Raw genomic sequence first — 23,804 nt, 5'->3', positions numbered from 1 at the left:
AGCACCCTATAAGGAACATTCATGCTATGTTTGGTTTTATTCCATTCAGTGGTTCTCTAAAAGAAGTCATTTGTATGCATTTCCCATAGGGTCCTATGTTAAACTAAGTCCCCGGCTGGCGGCCATCTTGGATAATGGATCGGCTACAAAGTAACAACACTTGGTCAGCACTCCATAAGGAACATTCATGCTATGTTTGGTTTCATTCCATTTAGTGGTTCTCTAGAAGAAGTCATTTGTATGCATTTCCCATAGGGTCCTATGTTAAACTAAGTCCCACGCTGGCGGCCATCTTGGATGATGGATCGGCTACAAAGTAACAACACTTGGTCAGCACCCCATAAGGAACATTCATGCTATGTTTGGTTTTATTCCATTCAGTGGTTCTCTAAAAGAAGTCATTTGTATGCATTTCCCATAGGGTCCTATGTTAAACTAAGTCCCCGGCTAGCGGCCATCTTGGATGATGGATCGGCAACAAAGTAACAACACTTGGTTAGCACCTCATAAGGAACATTCATGCCATGTTTGGTTTCATTCCATTCAGTGGTTCTCTAGAAGAAGTTCAAAATGTAAATTGTTAACGACGACGACGACGGACGACGGACGACGACGACGGACGACGGACGCCAAGTGGTGAGAAAAGCTCACTTGGCCCTTCGGGCCAGGTGAGCTAAAAATGAAGCAGTTATGTTTCCCCAGAATTGATACAATGACAAGCTCCATTTTACTTATTTTAGTTGCCCTTACTTGACAAGGTACCAGAATGTCCAACCACAAAAAAGGTTACATGTTGCAAAATTATATACTCCGAAAAAAGTTGAAAAGTCAAAAGTCAGTAATAGGAAAATTAAGAAATAATTGATGAAGCTATACTTTATTGTAGTTTTAACATGGGTAGACATTATATTCGTGATTTTTTTTGCCCGAGCAAAAGTGAGGGCTAAAATAACATGAATATAATGCCTACCCATGTTAAAACTACATTAAAGTACAGCTTGCATCAATTATTTCGATTCTAATTAGGACAATTAAGGTATTTTATTTTATGTCCGGTGTGCATTAGTGTAAATGTAAAGCCATTGTGTAGGCTCTTCCATGAACCTCCCTTTTTTGTTTGTAAAGAAGCAAACGACTGGCACTGAGGGGAGGAGTTTTGAACAGCCAGCATGAATGGGTGTCGTATGTAGGTCAAATATATCAATTTCCAAATGCAACACATTACAGTCATAATAAATGAATTATTAACAATGTGTGCATCTTTTAAGAGTTTGTAAGTGTTTTAAGGGAGTTAGTTGGCTTCTCAGTTTCAAAGTAATTAACTTTTCAAAACAGTAGTTTATATTGATAGGGGATCAATAAAGGAATCCAAAGAGCCAAAAAAATATATAGGTAACCGAGCTTGTTTTCGAGATAGTAGCCATTGAAATTCTGGCGGGAAAATATTCTCTCTTGACTTTTCATAGCTTTATCATTGACAAGTTTAAGTCTCAAAAACTATAAAAAAAATAATTAAAATTTTATAAGACTTTTACAGATGGCTTATCATGATACATGTAAAAGATTTACAAAAAGAAAAATGGGGGTCACCGGGCAAATTTTTTCAAGGCATTCAAATGGATAAAACCAGAGGATTCCGAAAATCTGACAAAAAATCCAAAACATAACAAGCCAGCTTCCTTAAAGGGAAACTTCGCAAAAAAATCAAAAATTGATATTATGTTCATTCTGTATAAAAATGCTCAAATTCATAGATATTAAAGTTTTATTCCGCTAGATAAGTGATCACCATCGATTTTAAATTTAGAGTATCAATTCTCTGCGATCCGCCATTTTGTCTTCTTTCCCGATTAATAAAAACGATATGTCTATAAACCACAAAGAAACAAAACTACAGTAACCGATGTAGTCGTAATTGCGTGTCGATATCTTGTCAATCGTACGGTTGTTTTATCCGACTAACTAACTTGATACGAAAAATATTCTTACTTTTTTTAAATTACCATGGTCTGTTGTTTTTAAACTGTGTTGAAATCATAAATAAGTGTTCCGTGAAAATTGTTTTCGAAAATCTAATTTGTTCATAATTCTTTAAAGTAATAAACAAATATATTTTGATCTTCCCTCATCTTATCACCAGCATGGCTAAAGGTATTACTTCCAAAGGTATTGTGAGGGGTGTGAGGTGACACGTCCAGGTATTCAAGCGATTTCCTGTCGGGCTTGCAAGTTCATGCATCGTTTCACTTCTGCAGGTATTGATCAGTGTACACGGCTGATAACTTATAACTTATAACTTTCCATTTTGAACTATCAGATGAATAATATACAACTCTGTCTTACTTGTCATTGCTAAACTCATACGCTTGTTTATAAATAACATTTCTGGTGTAAAGAATATAATTCATAAACATATAAATAATACCCAAAAAATAAGATTTGATGAAATTGAAATCTATTTAAATATTTTTTCCAAGGGTGAATTTGGGAAAATGTAATACATAGTCATTGTCAATAGTGAAGGACAGATTGGAACAGACCAGAAATATTGATTTTAAAAAATGTACGCACTTGCCGACGATTCGTTTATACGACTGGATAGAAAGTTACGGAACTATAGCGCAATTTAAAATATATACATGTATACATTGAACATAAGAAAAAAACATATATTTTGAATAAATAGGGGTAAAAGTGTTGTAAATAGACTAGTCCACGTATGCCAACAGTATGTAATCATCGAATGTCGATATAGACTATTGTATACCAGAAGAAGAAGAGAACCAATTTGATTTAAATACAGGTCGATGTATAACTTTTGCTTTGGTTCATTGAAGCTGTGGACCTAGTGAAATCACAGATTTATATTTCAATAAGATTGTTCTCGAACAAAGGAAGTAATTCGTCATCACAATTGTTATATATGCCACTGGACGAACACTAATTATCCCCAGGGAATGTGAATATTTTGCTGGGAAACTTTTGAGTATCAAAGTTTCAAATTAATTTCGGGATTTATTTTCTTTCTTGGTATTCAATAACAGAAAAAAGAATAAATTACTTGTTCGCTAAATAGGGGTATTCTTGTCAGATAAATGACTTTTAGTTATATTTAAAAAATAGGGAAATATGACATTAAATTGGTTCTGTCTTTTTTTTAAACATCGTTAAAAAGATGTGTGTCTAAGGTGAACGCCACAAGAACCCTGTAATACTAGTACGAGAGTATAGCATGTAAACATTCCTTTTCAATAATATGGTTGTATTGGAAATCTTTTCATACAGATTGACAACTCATTGTCCGATATGCATGTAATATTTGCCACATGACGCCCATAGTTCTTTCTACCATCATCATCTTATTCTGTGATATTGCTGTAAACATCGATGGTTCACACCCAAACAAAATGGGAGTAATGGACCTTCAGAGCTTCTCCGTGTTATACACTTGTGAAATATATAGACGAAATTTCTGTATTGAAATGAATCTACATCTCACAAACAGGATTTTCAAATAACGATTGTGAGTAATCACCTTACAAACCAATATAAACGTATGGCAAGATATAACCATGAAGGAATTTAGTTTTTGTCAGACGCAAGAACTCATCACTATATATATCATAAACGTATACGTATATATATGCATACAGTTTCAAATATTAAGAACAAGCGGTCGATGTCGATAGTCTGTTTTCTAACTGTTCAGAGTTAGACATGTCACTTGTTCATTCTTGGAAGCCTTCATATTCCCCGTCTAACGATGGGAACTCTTTCTGATTGTGTTGACTATAAATGCTTGTATGGTAATTCTGTCGTTTATCTGTACAAGCTGTTGCATTTCCTCTCCTTTCCCAACAAACAAACGAACGAAACGCCACTAGTCTGATTTCTCTGGAGCTCATCCTCAATGGCTCTTATACGTCAGGAAACTTACATTTATACTAATAATGATTGTTTCAAGAACAACGATGTATGGACGAACTATTATAAATTCGTCAATATCAGTTATGCATGACTAAAATATAACTTTTATTACAACTACTGTATTACTTATTTGGATTAATGACGGCTATCATGTTCAACATTGCACAAATATTATCATAAAAAAAAATCCTCAACAATCCTCAAAAGAAATAATGCCTTAGCTTAGATAATTGATATTCTTTTCACAAAAAGTTCATGTAAATGATTGTCAAATGAATTTAATTATGTAAGAATAAAATGTTAAAAAGAAACTAAAAAAAAATCATGCATGTTGTATGTTGTATTTTTTTGTCAATTAAAAACTTTAAAATTGCAATAGTTTTATTAGCATTTAAACACAGCCAGATTTGAATACAAGTTAAGAAATTCCGGTAAAGTCAATGATATCAAACAGATGTACAATGGTATATCAAATTGGGTAATATTGCATTTAGTTTTTATAAAAGATTAAAACTACTATTTTTTGCTTCATATTTGAATCTTTACGCCAATTGCCGCTAAGAAAGTAATCAAAAATTGTTTCCTTTTATTTTTATACACTTTCGGAATTACGAATCTGAATTTTATTTTCAATTAATTTACACAATTTAATTATTGTATCTTTATTCTCATCGTGTATTAAATCTTAGTGTATTAACATCGTGACAGCATACTCTTTCTAATCCTTTCTGTTTATCCTTTCCAAATAACAACATTTATACCTGTGTACGCTTGAACTCACACCTGCGGCTAAATAGCTACAAGGTAAACGAATTGACCTCAAGCCGAGAAATATACAGTGACCTTTACAAAATAATATACACACTCTGCTCACACATTAGTTGCATTGAAATGATTATCAAAACAATAACCGTAAATAGAACTGAAATATTTTCAGTTCAATATCAGTAAAAATGTTCAATAAATATTTTATGAAAAAAATCTCAACAATAATTAATTAAATTTATTCAAAAACATTTACTAGAGATAATTTTATAGGAGTTTAATTCAATCAATACAAAACGGTATATGCATATTCATTTTCGTTCATTCTTATATTGTGGTTCATAACTTCGACCATTCGTCAGCTGTGCGCTTTTAATTACGTATATTGTCGATAAGCTATAAGAGTTAAACAGATTTTATTTTTTCCCAGAATTCAATAAATCGGGCTAATACGTCACGACCCACTCGAGAATTCAACCAAAAAAGTTACAAATACTTGATTTTCTCCGTTATTAGAAGGAATATAAATTTAAATCTTTGCAAATGTGTTTTTTATGTTAAGATGAACATAATTAGATGATAAGTAAAAAATCGCGGAATTTCCCTTTAAGATAATGAAATATATTAAATGCATGCCAATTTGATAAAAATAAATAATCTGGGATTTGTATGATTTTTATTGTTTTTTTATTTATTTTTTTAAAGAAAAAATGTGCATAAGTTCAAATCACTTCTTGGTGACACACTGTATTGAATCATTAAAACGTATGTCTTTTTCCAAAATACAAACACACATACACATAAAATATATATGTTTGTAACATTCCTTCCCAGATGTCAATACCGTTACATACTACACATATATTTAACATTATCAAGAGTGTTGTAAATTAACTTACTTTAATCCAAGGATGCTGTAGACAGGACTGCACTGTGCCTCTTTTTCTGTTTAATGAAGAAAAAAACAATGAAAAAATATAAAAGTACTTCAAATCTTGAAATTTAAATAAATGCATTTCATAAATAGTATGCTAAAATATTAAGCAAATCATTTATGATCTAGTTGGATTTTTTTTAAATTTTGAGATGTATTCTATAGTTTTTAGTTTATTACCTAGTGCTTGCAGTAAAGTGTGAGCTTTTCACATCAAGGTCACTGTTAAAGACCTTCCAATATAAATTTAGATGAAGAACAGCAATAATAGTGATGATCCTCAACTGTATTGCTTATGTACAAGTACTTCATGGGATACTTTGTCTTCTGTACATTAATCAATATCTCTTTATTTTCAACCTTTAGACATATTGTGTACAATTGTAAGGTTTGTAATTTCCAATAAAGATATTATCTATAAATTAAAACTCATCATTCACATCCAAGACCCATTGGTGGCCTTCGGCTGTCGTCTGCTCTTTGGTCGGGTTGTTGTCTCTTTAACATATTCCCCATTTCCATTTTCAATTTTATCTTACAATTACCTAGTGTTTTTGACAAACAGTTTTTTAATGAAATCTTTGGCTAAATCACTGGTAGAAGAGAAGTATTCTTCATCAAACTGGTATGATACAGAGGTAATATTCTCATATGTCTCCTGTTGTTCATCCCCCAGGAATGGAGAAGCACCACTTAATCTGCAAACGTAAAAAAGTACGTGAATTTATCTGTGTTAACAATATCAACAGCCTCATATGTTAACTATATAAAAACACTCATAGGAACAGTTGCAATCAAACTAAAAATAACATAAAAGCAGAGTTTGCAATACCTGAAACTTCAAAACTTGTAAGTAGTCAAGCACGAAAAGTAGGTCAGCAAAATAATATCTGCTAAACCATAAAAGCCTAAAGTAAGTAACATACTACATTTACTTTCTTACAAATGACATATAAATATCTCAGGAACCAAAGTGACCTAGTTTTAATAGAAGGACAATAGATTGCTCTAGTTTTAACTTGGTAAGGTCAGTAATTTGGTAGTTAGATGAATAAAACTTTACCAGTCCCTTTACATTGTAATTTAAGTCAGGTGACCTAAAATTGATACTTATATTCACTAATTCAATTCTTTAAATCACAAATACAATTTAATAGATCCTGAACTGAGACTTGAGAATAGGGATTATCTACCACTTCACCAAGTGTGATACAATATTTCTCCACTCTAGAGGCTAGACAAGCTTAAAAAGAATTTAAAACAAGTTGCTTTCTTTAAAAAAAGAAAAGCAATACATGAACCTAAGACCACTGACTGCCGGGTCACTAAAAGATTGTTGCTGAATTTGTGTTTGCTTTTGAATTGAAATAATTGACTGTGAATAGCCAGTTGAAAGTATATATTTACAGCTTCTATTTGAATAGTTATTTTAAAGCTCGACTATTTTATTTATTACTTGGGAATGTACATAATTTTTTCCGATTATAACCATTTGGCAAATCATAATTTCTACTAACCGGATGACTTGTGCAAATTGCACAAACCTATCGCAATATAAATTTATGCACTCAGTTTGCTTTGTAAGCTGGAATTCTGGATGCATTTATTTTTATCTATCATATCTTTATATTTTGTTTCCTACATGAATGCCTTTATATTCTCAACTCGTATTTGAAGCTGTCTGGTAGATGTTGTATGCGGTGAAACCTGTGGAATGCAATTGATTGGGACCCATAAAACATCTCAAATTTTAAGGATTTCCTGATTTTACTTAAATCCATTCAAATATTCTACAGGAAAACTTAGTTTTGCCGAAGAATTTCTTTATTCAGAAGTTTATGAATACCTGAACACACTTTTAAAATAACCAATTTATATAAAAAGGTATGTAGATGTAAAAAGATACCAGAATTAAAATGATGTACACCAGGCACAAGTTAAGTCTACAAAAAAAGCATCAGTGACGCTCGAATGAAAAAAGTTAAAAGGCTAAATACATTACAAAGTTAAAGAATCTATTCCTTGGGTAGACAATCCTTAGCTTTTAGAAAAGGTCAAAGTTTATAATAGGACAGTGACTCAAAAAAGAAACAAAAGAGAAACAACTCGAAGTCAGAATAACTTGAGTAATGATGGCCGTGCTTGAAAATCACATGTAAAGCTCATTCTGCCGTGTCCTGAATTTAGATGACAAAAACGAAAATAAGCTTTCACGAGTGTTATTGCATGCAAGTAGTATTTTAGCGCACGAAATAGTAAATAGAAAGCATCTCACTAATACTCAGGAAAAGAATATGCATTTGCGTCATCACATATCTTAATCTAATAGTTGTCAAACTGCCTACATTAAATGTTTTGACTCCGGATTCATTGACATTTTATCTGGAATTTTTGAGAACGCAAACCGATAGTGTGCTTTTGAAATGTGATCTATAATGTGAATGAATCAAGAAGTGTAGGATGTTGGTCAACACAATGAATACCATTTTCAAAACCGTACCATAGTACAAATATGTAGATGCTATAAGGTTAAACTATTAAAACAAACAAACAAAAATTGAATTTAAACTTTATAATAAACTAACGCTCCTGTTAGTATTTTTTTTTCAAATTCTTTTGAATATATATAATTTCAATAAAGACAATATTAATCAAAACCAAGGAGTAAACAAAGACTCACAAAACCAAAGGACATTTACATCAACAGTTATAAATAATAATTAAGAAACAACACGAACACCACTAGAAACCGGGAGTGAAATAAGGTGCTCCAGAAGGGTAAGCATTTCCTGCACCATATACGGCACCCGTCGTGTTATTTCTTTGTTCAGTTCGGTAATTATGGAAGGTTATTATGACTAAGGAAGAATATCATATATGATTTCTGACACACTTTTGTCATAATGGCCAATCAGCTCATGATGGCGACTGGAAATATCTTGAGTGATGACCTTAATTTAATTGATTCATAGCCCTGTCTTAACCACGAACGTCAAGTATTTACGGATGGACATTTTATTTATCGAATGAATCTATTTTTAAATTCTAACATTCTACTTTGTGAATATATAACTATACAAAATATAAGCAAAGACTTCTAAATCCATACTAAAACAGTATAAATTAATCAACATTATGGTTGTTATTAAATTTTGTTGTCATTATTGTAAATTATTTTTACGGTTATTGTGAGCTGCAAGGATTTAAAATCATGCTTTATGAATTGAAAACACACAAGTATTTTTATTCACGACCATTTAAAAATTTCAATATTTAATAGATTTATCTTACTTTTCGTTTTATGGATATATTACAATACAAAAAATAAATAATACTTACTCATAAACCTTAAATACTAAAATGGTATGAAATAATTAACGTAGAAATATAATGATTATTGTTTATAAAAGTTTTGTTTGTAGGATGCAAGAATTTATTTAGATTTAATTTTTATGTTTCCTTTACAAATGAATATTTAAAAATACCAAAGCAGACGATCTTGTCATATAAAATACTTATTTCTTAATTGCAACTCTGAAAATATTCTGATTTCAATCATTGTTAGTTTCTTCAGAAACATAGATACAGTATATATTTTATATATATATTTCTTTGATTCTGATTGAATTAAATACTTTTGATAATATTATCTTTCTGTTTTCCGATCTACTATTAATATTTTAACCAGAATGTTCTCTCCCGTAAGTTTATGATAAAATTCACAGTATCCCGTGGTTAAATCTTCAAAAATAATTAGTTTACATGTTATCTAAACAACAGAAAATACCACGTTATAATTGACCCAGATACACACAGTGTACAGTGGTCGTTTTAAAATAAATATAATTGCCTCGTCAAGGGCCATCAAGGGACTATATCCAAGACGTAGATAACAACCTGTTAAAGACCTGTATAAATGACCGAAAACTTTCGAGACGTTTCGAGAATTTTATTCTGACTTCCGGCCGAGAGATATCGAGTGGCCCATAGACACATCCAAAACTCGCCAAAACTGTCTAGAGTGGAGAAATATCATATTGCACAAGATTCAGTGGTGGAATCTATTTCTCTATAAATAACTTTTACACAATAATGAGACATTTTTTTCAGTGATCTGCAAAGAGATATGTGTTCTTTCTATGGGACATCATCATGCATGGTTTGCTTTTTTTCAGGTGTCACATTCTCACAATAGGAATTTCATGGGAGAGACACAAAAAATTTGACATTGTAATAGAATTTTTTTTTTCTTTTTAAAAATCAACAGGTCAAGAAATAATAATCATCTATATATTAGATAAAGCTAAAAAAAACAGGTTTGAAATGTAGACCACAGTCATCTTATTGGCATTGGTACATGTTTAAATATTTTTTCATTCAAAACATCATGTAATCAATTTAATTAGTCACTAGGAATCTGCTTTTACACTGTATAAAATTAACAGTTATAGACTTTTACCACCAAATATCAAAAATGCTTCAAAATTTATTAAAACTATTATACTTTAAACTTGTTTGGCTTTCTTACTATTTTGATTTGAGCATCACTGATGAGTCTTATGTAGATTAGACCATTGGTTTTCCCGTTTGAATGGTTTTACACTAGTAATTTTTGGGGCCCTTTATAGCTTGCTGTTCAGTGTGAGTCAAGGCTCCATGTTGAAGGGAGTACCTTGACTTATAATGGTTTACTTTTATAAATTGTTACTTGGATGGAGAGTTGTCGAATTGGCACTTATACCACATCTTCCTATATCTATAAACGTGTGTCTGGCATATCAAATTATAAGCCTGGTTCCTTTGATAACTATTAACTACATTGGCAAAACAAAGCATTTGTTCTAGCCAGATAAATAATTGAAATCAAACAAAGTTTAATGTTGGACCCTGATTTGGACCAACTTGAAAACTGGGCAAATCTAAATACATGGTTAGATTCAACATATCAAAGAACCCCCAAGAATTCAATTTTTGTTCAAATCAAACAAAGTTTAATTTTGGACCCTTTGGACCTTAATGTAGACCAATTTGAAAACGGGACCAAAAATTTAAAATCTAAATGCACAGTAAGATTCGGCATATCAAAGAACCCCAATAATTCATTTTTTTATGAAATCAAACAAAATTTTATTTTGGACCCTATGGATCTCAATGAGGACCAATTTAAAAACAGGGCCCAAAATCCAAAAACTTAATATTTGGTTAGATTCAGCATATCAAAGAACCCCAAGAATTCAATTTTTGTTAAAATCAAACTAAGTTTAATTTTAGACCCTTTGAACCATAATGTAGACCAATTTGAAAAAGGACAAAAAAATGAAAATCTAAATACACAGTTAGATTCTGCATATCAAAGAACCCCAAGAATTCAATTTTTGGTGAAATCAAACAAAGTTTAATTCTGGACCCTTTGGACCTCAATGTGCACCAATTTAAAAACGGGGCCCAAAAACCAAAAAACTTAATACACTGTTAGATTCAGCATATTAAAGAATCCTAAGAATTTAAGAATAAAACCCCATTGAAATTGGTCAAGAAATAAGCATGTTTTTGGCCCCTTTTTGGCTTCTAATTCCTAAACAGTGAGGGCCATGACCCTCAAAATCTATCCTAACTTTCCTTTTTTGATATGAAACCTTATGGTACAATTTCAGAAAGATTTGTACACATACACACAAGTTATTGTCTGGAAACTAAAACTAGAGGCTCTAAAGAGCCTGTGTCGCTCACCTTGGTCTATGTGAATATTAAACAAAGGAAGCAGATGGATTCATGACAAAATTGTGTTTTGGTGATGGTGATGTGTTTGTATATCTTACTTTACTGAACATTCTTGCTGCTTACAATTATCTCTATCTATAATGAACTTGGCCCAGTAGTTTCAGTGGAAAATGTTAGTAAAAATTTACAAATTTTATGAAAATTGTTAAAAATTGACTATAAAGGACAATAACTCCTTAGGGGGTCAATTGACCATTTCAGTCATGTTGACTTATTTGTAAATCTTACTTTACTGAACTTTATTGCTGTTTACAGTTTATCTCTATCTATAACAATATTCAAGATAATAACCAAAAACAGCAAAATTTCCTTAAAATTACCAATTCAGGGGCAGCAACCCAACAACCGGTTGTCCGATTCATCTGAAAATTTTAGGACAGATAGATCTTGACCTGATAAACAATTTTACCACATGTCAGATTTGCTCTAAATGCTTTGGTTTTTGAGTTATAAGCCAGAAACTGCATTTTACCCCTATGTTCTATTTTAGCCGTGGAGGCCATCTTGGTTGATAGGCCGGGTCACCGGACACATTTTTTTAAACTAGATACCCAAAAGATGATTGTGGCCAATTTGGATTAATTTGGCCCAGTAGTTTCAGAGGAGAAAATTTTTGTAAAAGATTACTAAGATTTGCGAAAAATGGTTAAAAATTGACTATAAAGGGCAATAACTCCTAAAGGGGTCAACTGACCATTTCGGTCATGTTGACTTATTTGTGAATCTTACTTTGCTGAACATTATTGCTGTGTACAGTTTATCTCTATCTATAATAATATTCAAGATAATAACCAAAAACAGCAAAATTTCCTTTAAATTACCAATTCAGGGGCAGCAACCCAACAATGGGTTGTCCGATTCATCTGAAAATTTCAGGGCAGATAAATCTTGACCTGATTAACAATTTTACCCCGTCAGATTTGCTCTAAATACTTTTTGTTTTTGAGTTATAAGCCAAAAACTGCATTTTACCCCTATGTTCTATTTTTAGCCATGGCGGCCATCTTGGTTGATAGCCCGGGTCACCGGACACATTTTTTAAACTAGATACCCCAATGATGATTGTGGCCAAGTTTGGTTTAATTTGGCCCAACAGTTTCAGAGGAGAAGATTTTTGTAAAAGTTAACGACGCCGGACGCAAAGTGATGGGAAAAGCTCAGGTGAGCTAAAAATTGGTTATTTGGGCCCCTAAACAGTTGGGACCATAACCCCCAAAATCAATCCCAATCTTTCTTTAGTGTATATAAACCTTGTATTAAAATTTTATTGATTTCTATTTACTTATAATAAAGTTATTATTCAGAAACTATTTGTCTTTGAAGATGACGTGATACCAATATACGACCAACTTTCTTCTTTTTTTTTGCGGTTGTATGTCAAAAAAAAATTCTGTAAGTATGTAACACATACGAAGGTTTTAGGTTGTTGTGTTTTTATTTTAACAAAAGAATAATTAAAACTCATCTTAATAACAAAAATTCTAGATTAGCCCATGATATGACATACTTTTTAAAATTGTTCTGTTGTGAGTACAATATAGAAAAATCTTTCAATTGTCTTCTTATTTGTACAGTGTATCTCAAGTAACAGATAAAAATCACTATTCAGGTCCAAAAATAAGAGCAGACTGTCTGTTTTGAAGTTTGTAAACAACTTTCACTCAAAGTTCACCAATATTTAATACAGTGTATTTCTATCTTTTATATTTAATTGCTGATCTATTATAAAATTCATTACATCATTGATTTTAGTCAATTTTAAATGCTCAACACATGCATGTGTTCATTGATTGCATCATCAAGTGCAGCGATCAATACATTTTAAGCCATCCCTTTACAATAATCAAATAACAATTCTTCTGACAGAATCTCTGTCAGTTTAAGCATGGGAAAATAATTAATTTAGTAAATTTCATCATCATTACAGATCTTATACTTCCCATTAATGAAAGGAAGTGCAGTCAATGAAAGAAAAGTTTCCTATTTCACAACTCATTAAAACTTTTCACTATGCAATTCTTTTATCAACTGTGGATAAAAAGTAAGAATAGGAAAGTCTTCTTCACATGTGGAAGATATCAGAAAAATAATAATAATTGTTACTATCAATTAGAGATTAATCCCAAATTAATTAATGAAACAAATTACTTTGCACATAGAATACTATCTTAAACAAATGTAACATATATACATCCCAAAAGATATACAATAGTCTTGTCATTTTAGTTGTAAACAAAAATTAAGCCAAGGCTCTGTGTTGAAGACTGTATTTTGACCTATAATGGTTTACTTTTACAAATCGTGATTTGGATGGAGAGTTGTCTCATCAGCACTCATACCACATCTTCTTTTATCTATTTCATCAAACAATTGATGATTTTTGCATATCATCCTCCAAGAACTAACAAAGGAGAAGGTATGATAAGAGTCAAAATTTGACTCCTTTTATATAATGTCTTGTGAATATCTGAAGGATGTTATTCTTTTATAGGACAAAAATATCTACCACAATGATGATAGCATCATAGATTAGTCCAGCATAGCCAAACTTGTCTAAGATATTTTTGTTTATAATGGACTTATATATACATTTTTATATAGATAAGACTGTTAGCTTTCCTGCTTGAATTGTGTTTTACACTAGTCATTTTGAGGCCCTTTATAGCTTGCTGTTCATTCTGAGCCAAGGCTCTGTGTTGAAGGCCTTACTTTGACCTATTCTGTAAATTCAGAAAAAGAGGTTTTTATTATTGCGAAAAATGCGACACAGTTGTAAACGCAATAATTTAAACATGCATTCTTAAATATTTTATATGAATTAAACAAGATTTTTCTCAAAATTGTAAAAATTAAAATCGCATTTAAGTCTAAAATGACAAAATTGCAATAATAAATGCACGCAATAATTTCTGAATTTACAGTAAATGTTTACTTTTTATAAATTGTGACTTGGATGGAGAGTTGTCTCATTGGCACTCATACCACATCTTCTTATTTTCATATTAAACAGCTAATTCACCAATTAACATTATAAAATACCTTAGTAATAAAAAAAAAAATCAACAGCATTTATATTGAGTCTCATTCTAAGGTCACATTGAAAGTAAATTTTCAGAAGAAAATGTATATATCTTACAATATATAGGTAATAACACCTATACTCCACATATCTGTTGCTGAGGACAAAGGTTCGTAACTGACTATTTCTGGAGCTACAATATAAGAAAACATAGCTTCATATTATTAAAATTTACCAAAACCTAAAATTGACAAATAAATCTTCTTTTTTATTTTGAAAGTTGTAGCATATTTTCTTTGTTTGGTGCATTTGAGTTTTCTATGATATCAGTTTTAAGACATGTAATTCCATACTTTTTGCTATGAACATGATGAAAAGAAATGTTTTTTCAAAGTAAGAATTCTCGGTGTTTAAAAATGTCAGTTTTAAAATTAGTTTATTCAGTTGCATGAATACAACAGTGTGAATAAAAAAAACAAGATGAAGGATAAGTCTTGGGAATTTACCTCATTCTTGTCTATGCTACTCTTATACAACAATGTTATTGGTAATCTATATCTATTACAACCAAATATTTTGTGATAATAATAATATAATAATAAATTCTTTATTTAAAGAGGGTAAACTCAGTTAGTTACAATAAACTAATCTTCCCTGAGGCCCTCACATACAAATTACAATACAATCAAAACAGATATTTACACATAGTTAATGTACACTCATGTAGTTCAATGTATTGTTATTAACATAATATATAATGCTGTTTAAGATGTATACATGTAGTCAAAAAATCAAATGAAAATAAAAAATAAAAAATATACAAATACATTGTAGCAAACATTTCTTATCAGGGTTGTGTTAGGTACTTCTTGATACTTTGCTTAAAAGTAAAAGTGTTTTGAGCTTTACGCATTGTGTGTGGTAGTCCATTCCATAATACTGATCCAGAATAAGCAAAGGATTTCTTAAATAGTTCAGCTTTTGGCTTAGGAACTATCAGATTACCTTGAGTGACGCCTCTTAAGGAGTAAGGATTATTATCTGATTTCAGTTTAAACTTTTGAACTAGGTACATTGGTGCTTCCATAGTATGTTTAACTTCAGTATCACATAAATTTGTAAATTGGTAACAGCAAGAAGGTTTGAAAATAAAGAATGAATCTCATTGCACTTTCATTTTGTTTCTATTAATATTAAAGCTTTGTTTAAAGATAGTAATATGGTTTCCAAATGAATTTGTTTGAGATAGTCTTCACCTGATATGGCATTCTTAATACTCTGAGTTCAGAATCTCTGTGTGCATTATTCTTGTGTTTTGCAAATAATTGAAATCAGGAAATCCTGACTACAACTAAAACTATCAATAAGTAAATTTTGAGTTTTATTTTTTTCAAAACCTATCCTGTTGCAATTTTGGCAAAAAATTCAAACTCTAAAATATTACAAACCAACAAACTCTGCTGTTCCCATCATTGCCCTGACATCAGAATTTGGTCCAATTATCTGAGCAAGTCCAAAGTCTATCAGTTTAATGCTTGTGCTGTTCTTGTTCAGTAACATGATATTTTCTGGCTGAAAATAATAAAAAAAAAAATAATTAGCAATTCTTTCAAATACTTAAGCAATGCCAGTATACAGTCAAACCTGCTCAAGAGACCAGACCATTAATATTAGATCCCTCTGTAGTACATTTCATATAAATTGAACCTGTATTAAAAGACCACCTGTCTTAAGTGGCCCCTTTTTTGCTCCCCCTGAAGTTGGCTTCACTGTATATTGTACAAATGTGTACCAATGGGCCAGGACATTTTCTGTCAGGTTGTGTTAGTACCACCATACTATCCTTAAGTTGAAACTTAAGTTGGTCTGAAATTTACTCAATCTGATTATCTTTTTCTAGCAGTCACTACATTACTCACTCTTATTGCACTGTTTACCACATGATGACATAGATAAACATCAAACAACTATGGTGCAAGCAAATTTATCACTAGTTTCAAATTTAAACTGTGATTCTATATTTAAATTCTAATATTTGAAAAATTTAAACTGTCAGTATAAGATCTGAATGCAGAAGATGACTTGGTACAGTTTTCAGAAATAATGCTTCCATTCTTTATCCAACAAGTGCTATGTCACATTCCTTAACACTTTCTTATCTGCACAGAAACTCAAGAGTATGTACTGTGTAGATAAATCATTACTGCAGTACATGTTAAGATAGACTATATCTATGGTGCAGCTTTTTCTCATTGTTGAAGGCTGCTTGATTGCATGTAATTGTATTCATTTACTACATTTAAACTCTAGTTGATAGTTGTTTTATTGGCAATCATACCACATCTTATTTTTGTATGGCTATCAATCAGAAAATCCGCAACTGATATTCTATCAAATGCTAATTTCTGAATTCTTGTAGAATAAAAATTTAGATGGCTTGCTTGCTTTGTTTGTATATTATAAACATTTACTCCAGTTTTGTAATTAAGATTGACATTTTCAAACAATGTATTTAGGCATAATCAAGCCTGTATATATTATATTTAAATTTGATTCAATGTTATCCCAATTACAAATGTACAATATACAAACAAAGCAAGAAATCTAACCAAAGTCTTGCTCTACATGCATTAGGAAATTAGCTCTAATAGGCAACAGTCCTTTTAAAATGGTGAACGAAACGTGAATCTGCTAGTAAAAGATTTTTCATGGTGAATACAGACAAATTATTACTGAGGTTTATATTAAAATATGATTTCCCTAACAATTGATCATTGATCATTGTTTTTTATTCTACTTTCTCTGAATCATCAATATTGATTTACTACTAGTCTACATGCACAAAATGTTAGATATCCTAATAAATTGAAATACTTTATAAAGATCAAATGTTTATAAACCAAGTACTGCAGCCAAACAATCCTTTTATCAAATTATTTACAGATCACTGAATAACATAAAATATCCTCATTACTATAAGTAAAATATAAATATAAAAAGTATAAAAATTCTGTTTGAACTCCTTCATGAAACTTAACATATTATGAATGCTATTGAATTGATCTCATATTAATTTTGATACATGTATACAACTTTGAAAATATCTATTTTGGCAAACTTATAAAAGACAACCTATATTCAATTAATCCTTGTGCATGCCAATAAATTAATACAAACAGTTTGGCCATAAAGTTAAAATCTGCACTACTTTTTATATTTTCTTCTTGTGGCAAACTTATGAAAGACCAATATATATGATTAAACCTTGTGCATGCCAATAAATTAATACAAACAGAATATGATATAGTTAAAATCTGCAATACTCTTTGATATGTTCTGCTTCTGGCAAACTTTAATCGAGGACACTTATAATCTTTAATTTACCCCTCCTAAGTGACAATGATAATGCATGCACTTGACATGAAAGGGTTGACACCCCTTTGTTATCTAATATTTAGCCTGTTATCTATGACCGTTGTTTTGCTCTCTCCTTTAATGTGCTATATTTACTTTTCAATTGCCCTAATACAGTCATTGGTGCATTAGAGATTACTTTTATCTTGACTGGTGATCTGTTAATAAAACATGTGTGTATTTTGTACCTGTTTTCAATTTGTGTGTAGGTATTCTAAGTTTGTTTGAAGTGTTTACATGTTCCTTGGACATCAAGGGTAAGCCTCTGCTATGAGAAAAAAAAATGCTATAACACAATTTACACTTAACCAAAGGCCCACCTGCCCAGGATTGTAAAATTAATTTCGAGGTCTGTAAAAATCATATCCAGAGTGAGAGATTAACAGAATTTAACTTAAATGTTTAAATAAAAAATTGAGTTCTGTGGATTCAAAAGTTTATCACATTAATGACACAAATAAAATTTAAAACGGAAATGGGGAATGTGTCAAAGAGACAACAACCCGACCATAGAAAAAAAAAACAACAGCAGAAGGTCACTAACAGGTCTTTAATGTAGCGAGACATTCCCGCACCCGGAGGCGTCCTTCAGCTGGCCCCTAAACAAATATATACTAGTTCAGTGATAATGAACGCCATACTAATTTCCGAATTGTACACAGGAAACTAAAATTAAAAAAAAATACAAGACTAACAAAGGCCAGAGGCTCCTGACTTGGGACAGGCGCAAAAATGCGGCGGGGTTGTTTATGTTTATGAGATCTCAACCCTGCTTATGTCATGAATGTTTAAGTACATGTAATAACTTAAAACTAATTAAGATCACATGTTTTTATCAAAAGAACCAATAAACTCAAAGATACTTAAAAGGCATTTTTTTCAACCATTTTCAGGATTCAATAAATACAATCAAAATCTGAGTTGTTCTATGTTTTATGACACCCTATTACTTGCTTTCATAATAGCAGATGCAACGGCGCGGGACGTTTGCGCTTTTTCATAGGACATTTGCGCTTTTCAAAAAAGTACATTTGCGCTTTTTACATAGGACATTTGCGCTTTTGAAATATTTGGTTTTTATGACATCCTTCCTCTTTTATACCGGCTTGGTACGCAGGTTTGACCTGGCAGAGTAAAAGTCGTATTTTTCAAATTTAAAAATCTTTTCATAGTACATTTCATCGTACATTCAGGTCATAGCACATTGATATATGTTCAAAAGTTTATATACAGCTAAAAGTAAACAATATAAAGACTTAACACATGGCAAGAGTAAAATCTCTTTGTTCTTACTGTGTTATTATCTGGATAATGCACAGCAAAGGTGTGCATTAACTACATCAGATATACTGCACAGTTTAAATCTATTTTTACCTTGAAAGGGGCGTTATTCCATCAAATTAAAAAAAATATCACCGAGTGTAGCGAGACTAAAGACAATATTGACGATTTTAAGCTAAAACACGATACTTTGTCCAATCCAAGGGTTAAAGACCTGTTCGCCCCCATCCCCGAATCTCCATCTGCCTTGAAATTACAACAAAGTTGAACTTCGTACAAAGCCTATAAACATCGTTGTTTCAAAATAGGAAAAAGAAAGGTTTCTCATTCCTTTATATTTTTTTTATCTAAGCTGGGACATAAACTATTTTATTATATTTTATTGTGTACAATGTAAATCTAAATCAGTGTTTTAAAGTTAGAAAGATAGCTAAAACAATTTTTGGTAATTTCTGCCAAAAAAGAATGTTTCTAAGAATATCCAAATAAAAGAAATCTGATTTGGATTAGTTTCAGACTCAATGGAATTTATAACGACTTTTTGGATATCTATTCATATAAAGGGACTATTTTTGGATCGAATTTAATGAGGATCATATTTAAGTTAGTTATGACTGGTGTTTCGTCCACATTTCAAATACAAAAATCAAGTTTTTCTGTCTCAGTGCTTGACAAGGGTGCCTGTTTATCAATATAATGAATCTTAATGTAGTTCACTGAGTGTTGTTCAATGATATTCTTCAAAAAGATAAACATCGTAATCATGATTCAATTGTCACATAATTTTCTATCAGGTAGTCTGCAAATTTGGATCATCTAAGTTCACTTATAAATAGGTAAAAAGTGCAAATGTCCGATCACTTTAATACAGGTGAATCAAAATATAAAGCACAAATGTCCATAGCATTTGAAGCGCAAATGTCCTAACGTTTTACAGGTAAAAAAGCAGAAACATCCTGTGCCCAGATGCAATAGGTCATGTGTTCTTGATTGCCATACAAATCAATTGTTTTTACATCAGATGACTGTGAGGGCATTCCCGTGTATTGCTGTTGCCTAGATTTCTAATAAGTAAATTTCATGTTGGGATTGTAACAAATCTATATAAAACATGATAAATACGCAGACATTATTGAGTGCAAAATAACATTCCTTATTTGCTTGTGTAAAATTCATTTTTTCAATGGATACTCCTAAAACCAGGTGCTCCGCAGGGCGCAGCTTTATACGACCGCAGAGGTCGAACCCTGAACAGTTGGGGCAAGTATGGACAAAACATTCAAGCGTGATACAGCTCTGAATTTGGATTGTGATCAAATTTTTGACATTACATGGTTTTTTTTACACAAAACAAATGTCAAGATTTTACAAATCAATTAAAGATTTCTTCTTCAAACTTTTTAAATCTAAAATTAAATAGTTGACACAGCATAGGTTTCTGACACAGAATGAATGTGGTCTAATGAACTTAAAATATTTTTTTTGCCTTTGAGCAATGGCTCTGTTCCGCAATATTTTTTCCGGACGTATTTCCGTGTTTGTTCCGATCTTTAGTTTTATCTCGAAATCAACTTCCGGGGCGTTCAGGAACGCAGTCTTTGCAGTACACCTTGATGAATTTTACCGATAACAACGATTTGCAATGACACAATACAGTGTACCATTCAAGTAGAGATGTTTTAGTTACTTGGTTGAAGTTCTCATAATTGTAAGTATATGATTGACAGTTCTGTATGCGTCGTTCTTTATTTTCAGGGGTACGTTTCTTCATTTTTTGGCACATTTTTTTTCGCGCCGGGTTTGCCGTTTGTGTCTTTCAGTTTCATTTTCTGACCAGTAACGTCAAATTGATAAGTTTAGCACAATGGTTTAACAAGAGTGCACACGCTGAAATGTCTCGCCTTCTATACTAATCATTGATTTTATGTTGATAGTCCTTAGTATAAAGCTAAGCTTTATTACAACTGTCACATAAACATAACATTAACCAAGATAACTAAACAAAGACCAATGAACCTTGAAAATGAGGTCAAGGTCAGATGAACCATGCCAGGCAGACATGTTCAGTTAACAATGCTTCTATACAATATATATAGTTGACCTATTACTTATAGTTTAAGAAAAAAATAGACCAAAACACAAAAACTTAACAATGTGCAATGAACCGTAAAAATGAGGTCACGGTCAAATAAAACCTGCACGACTGACATAAAGATCATAAAATATTTCCATACACCAAATATAGTTGACCTATGGCATATAGTATTAGAAAAAAAGACCAAAACTCAAAAACTTAACTTTGACCACTGAACCATGAAAATGAGGTCAAGGTCACATGACATCTGCCCGCTAGACATGTACACCTTACAATCATTCCATACAACAAATATAGTAGACTTATTGCATATAGTATGAGAAAAACAGACCAAAACACAAAAATTTAACTATAACCACTGAACCATGAAAATGAGGTCAAGGTCAGATGACACCTGCCAGTTGGACATGTACACCTTACAGTCCTTCCATACACCGAATATACTAGCCCTATTGCTTATAGTATCTGAGATATGGACTTGACCACCAAAACTTAACCTTGTTCACTGATCCATGAAATGAGGTCGAGGTCAAGTGAAAACTGTCTGACAGACATGAGGACCTTGCAAGGTACGCACATGTCAAAAATAGTTATCCTATTACTTATAATAAGAGAGAATTCAACATTATAAAACATCTGAATTTTTTTTTCAAGTGGTCACTGAACCATGAAAATGAGGTCAAGGACATTGGACATGTGACTGACGGAAACTTTGTAACATGAGGCATCTATATACAAAGTATGAAGCATCCAGGTCTTCCACCTTCTAAAATATAAAGCTTTTAAGAAGTGAGCTAACGCCGCCGCCGCCGTAGCCGCCGCCGCCGGATCACTATCCCTATGTCGAGCTTTCTGCAACAAAAGTTGCAGGCTCGACAAAAACTTGAATTTGTCAGGGTTCTAGGTAGGAATTTACCTGAGTATATGTCCCAGGTGAATGACAATGAATGTAGTAAATAGAAAAAAAGAGATAAAGACTTTAAAAGAGTAAATGTGCATGGGTCAAAATTGCACACAATACATGTACATGGAAAAAAATTATCAATGATCAGGCCTTTTATTCCCGTTCTTTATCTTGACAGTCCCTGGAGGGTTTTCAACAATGAATGAATTATTCATACCCTACAAAAAGGTCAAGAAGGCGTCTAGTGTGAGATTACTCTGACATCCAATGGCTGATTTGCCTGACAAGCTGGGCCTTGGCCCCTAGCATCCACTTCAGTGGTATTTAAAGTATTGTACTGTGAGTAAATTAAAGGTAAAAAAAATATTACTTCTAAGTCTAAACTAAAATTAAAATTGAGAATGGAAAGTCTAAACACATTAAAAAACCTAAACAGTCAGATCCTTCATTAATCAGTAGGTACACAATGTATATATGTAAGCGTACTTTCATTCCACCATGTTTTTATTCCGGGTAGCTGTTTTTCCCTTGAGAATATTGGATGTAAATAGTGTGAAAGGGTCGATCTTGATATTGTTGTTTTTGTTTATTTTAGACTGATTTATTGTTTACATAAATAAAAGGATTAAAATTAGATTTCCAAGGAACCAGTTTACATAATCTGAGTCAATCTAATGAATAATGAGTACTAAAACACTTCATCAATGTATGGATCTAAAGCACTAGAGTAATCAATCCCAGTATAAAATAACTAGCTATAGTGCAATCATTCTGGTACAAAATCACTAGTGTAATCATTCCTTGTTCAAAAACAATAGTGTGAACATTCCTTGGAAGAGAACTCTCCATTTATTACATAGATCAACTATGCACGTTTCAATTACATGAAAAAATATCAATAAGCCCAATTTTATATATATTTCCCCTTCAAAAAAGCTTTTTTAGAATGTTATAGTGACTGGTGGATGTTTTACACTGGACCAGGAAAAAAAAAACTAGTGAATTTTTGTTGGTGGATAAAAATCACTAGGTATTTTATTCCTCCGGATAAAGTGCACTGGCAGAATCAAACCACTGTTACATATACACATTAAAACTACACTAAAATGTAACAATGAGGTATAAGCATGATAAGAACAGTTTTCATGAGTCTACTCTGAGTATACAGTTATATCAAAGTTAGGAACTACATCAAGTTGTAATGAAATGTGTTATAAAAACTGAAATTACATAGTTCATGTAGTAATTTCAATAAAAATCACCCCTCTTAACTTAATTTAAAAAAAACATAATACTTTTTTTTTTCTGCAAGCATAAACTAATTACAAAAACAAAAACTGCTGCCATGCACATAACTATGTGAATTACGGTTTGTGATTAATATCATACATATCAGTCTAAAAAGTGAAAAGTTGAATCTACATATATATATTTTGCTTTGTGATCAGAATATTGTATCATTTGTGATACCAAAAGTCACTCAAGTATTGAAATAGAACAAAACTCAGGGATCACTACAGAATTTATTTTAAGGGTGGTGCTGATATTGAAATTACAATCACACAAGATCATTATCTGTTAATTAGGAATGAATTTATACTTTTGAAGTAAAAATTGTTAAAAAATTTCAAGGTAAGGGTTGAGCTGAAAAATTTACGGTGGAGTAGCTCCACCATTAAATAGC

The 23,804-nt window shown here is 31.6% G+C and overlaps 1 protein-coding gene across 2 annotated transcripts in view; it reads right to left on the bottom strand.

Moving 5' to 3' along the window:
• The window catches only part of LOC139521907 (death-associated protein kinase 1-like), a 171,033-nt gene that overhangs the window by 89,340 nt on the left and 57,889 nt on the right, over positions 1 to 23,804 (bottom strand). For both annotated transcript variants that reach the window (XM_071315621.1, XM_071315622.1), the window contains exons 4-7: positions 15,875 to 15,998; positions 14,544 to 14,619; positions 6,172 to 6,324; positions 5,592 to 5,637 (exon numbers count right to left, since the gene is read on the bottom strand). In XM_071315621.1, the coding sequence (XP_071171722.1) occupies positions 5,592 to 5,637; positions 6,172 to 6,324; positions 14,544 to 14,619; positions 15,875 to 15,998 (399 nt within the window). The remainder of the gene's footprint in view (positions 1 to 5,591; positions 5,638 to 6,171; positions 6,325 to 14,543; positions 14,620 to 15,874; positions 15,999 to 23,804) is intronic.

This window comes from Mytilus edulis, chromosome 4, assembly GCF_963676685.1.
Source record: "Mytilus edulis chromosome 4, xbMytEdul2.2, whole genome shotgun sequence".
In the NCBI taxonomy this organism is placed as follows: Eukaryota; Metazoa; Mollusca; class Bivalvia; order Mytilida; family Mytilidae; genus Mytilus; species Mytilus edulis.
Note: the sequence above shows the minus strand (reverse complement) of the source record. Positions and strands in the feature narration are given on the sequence as shown.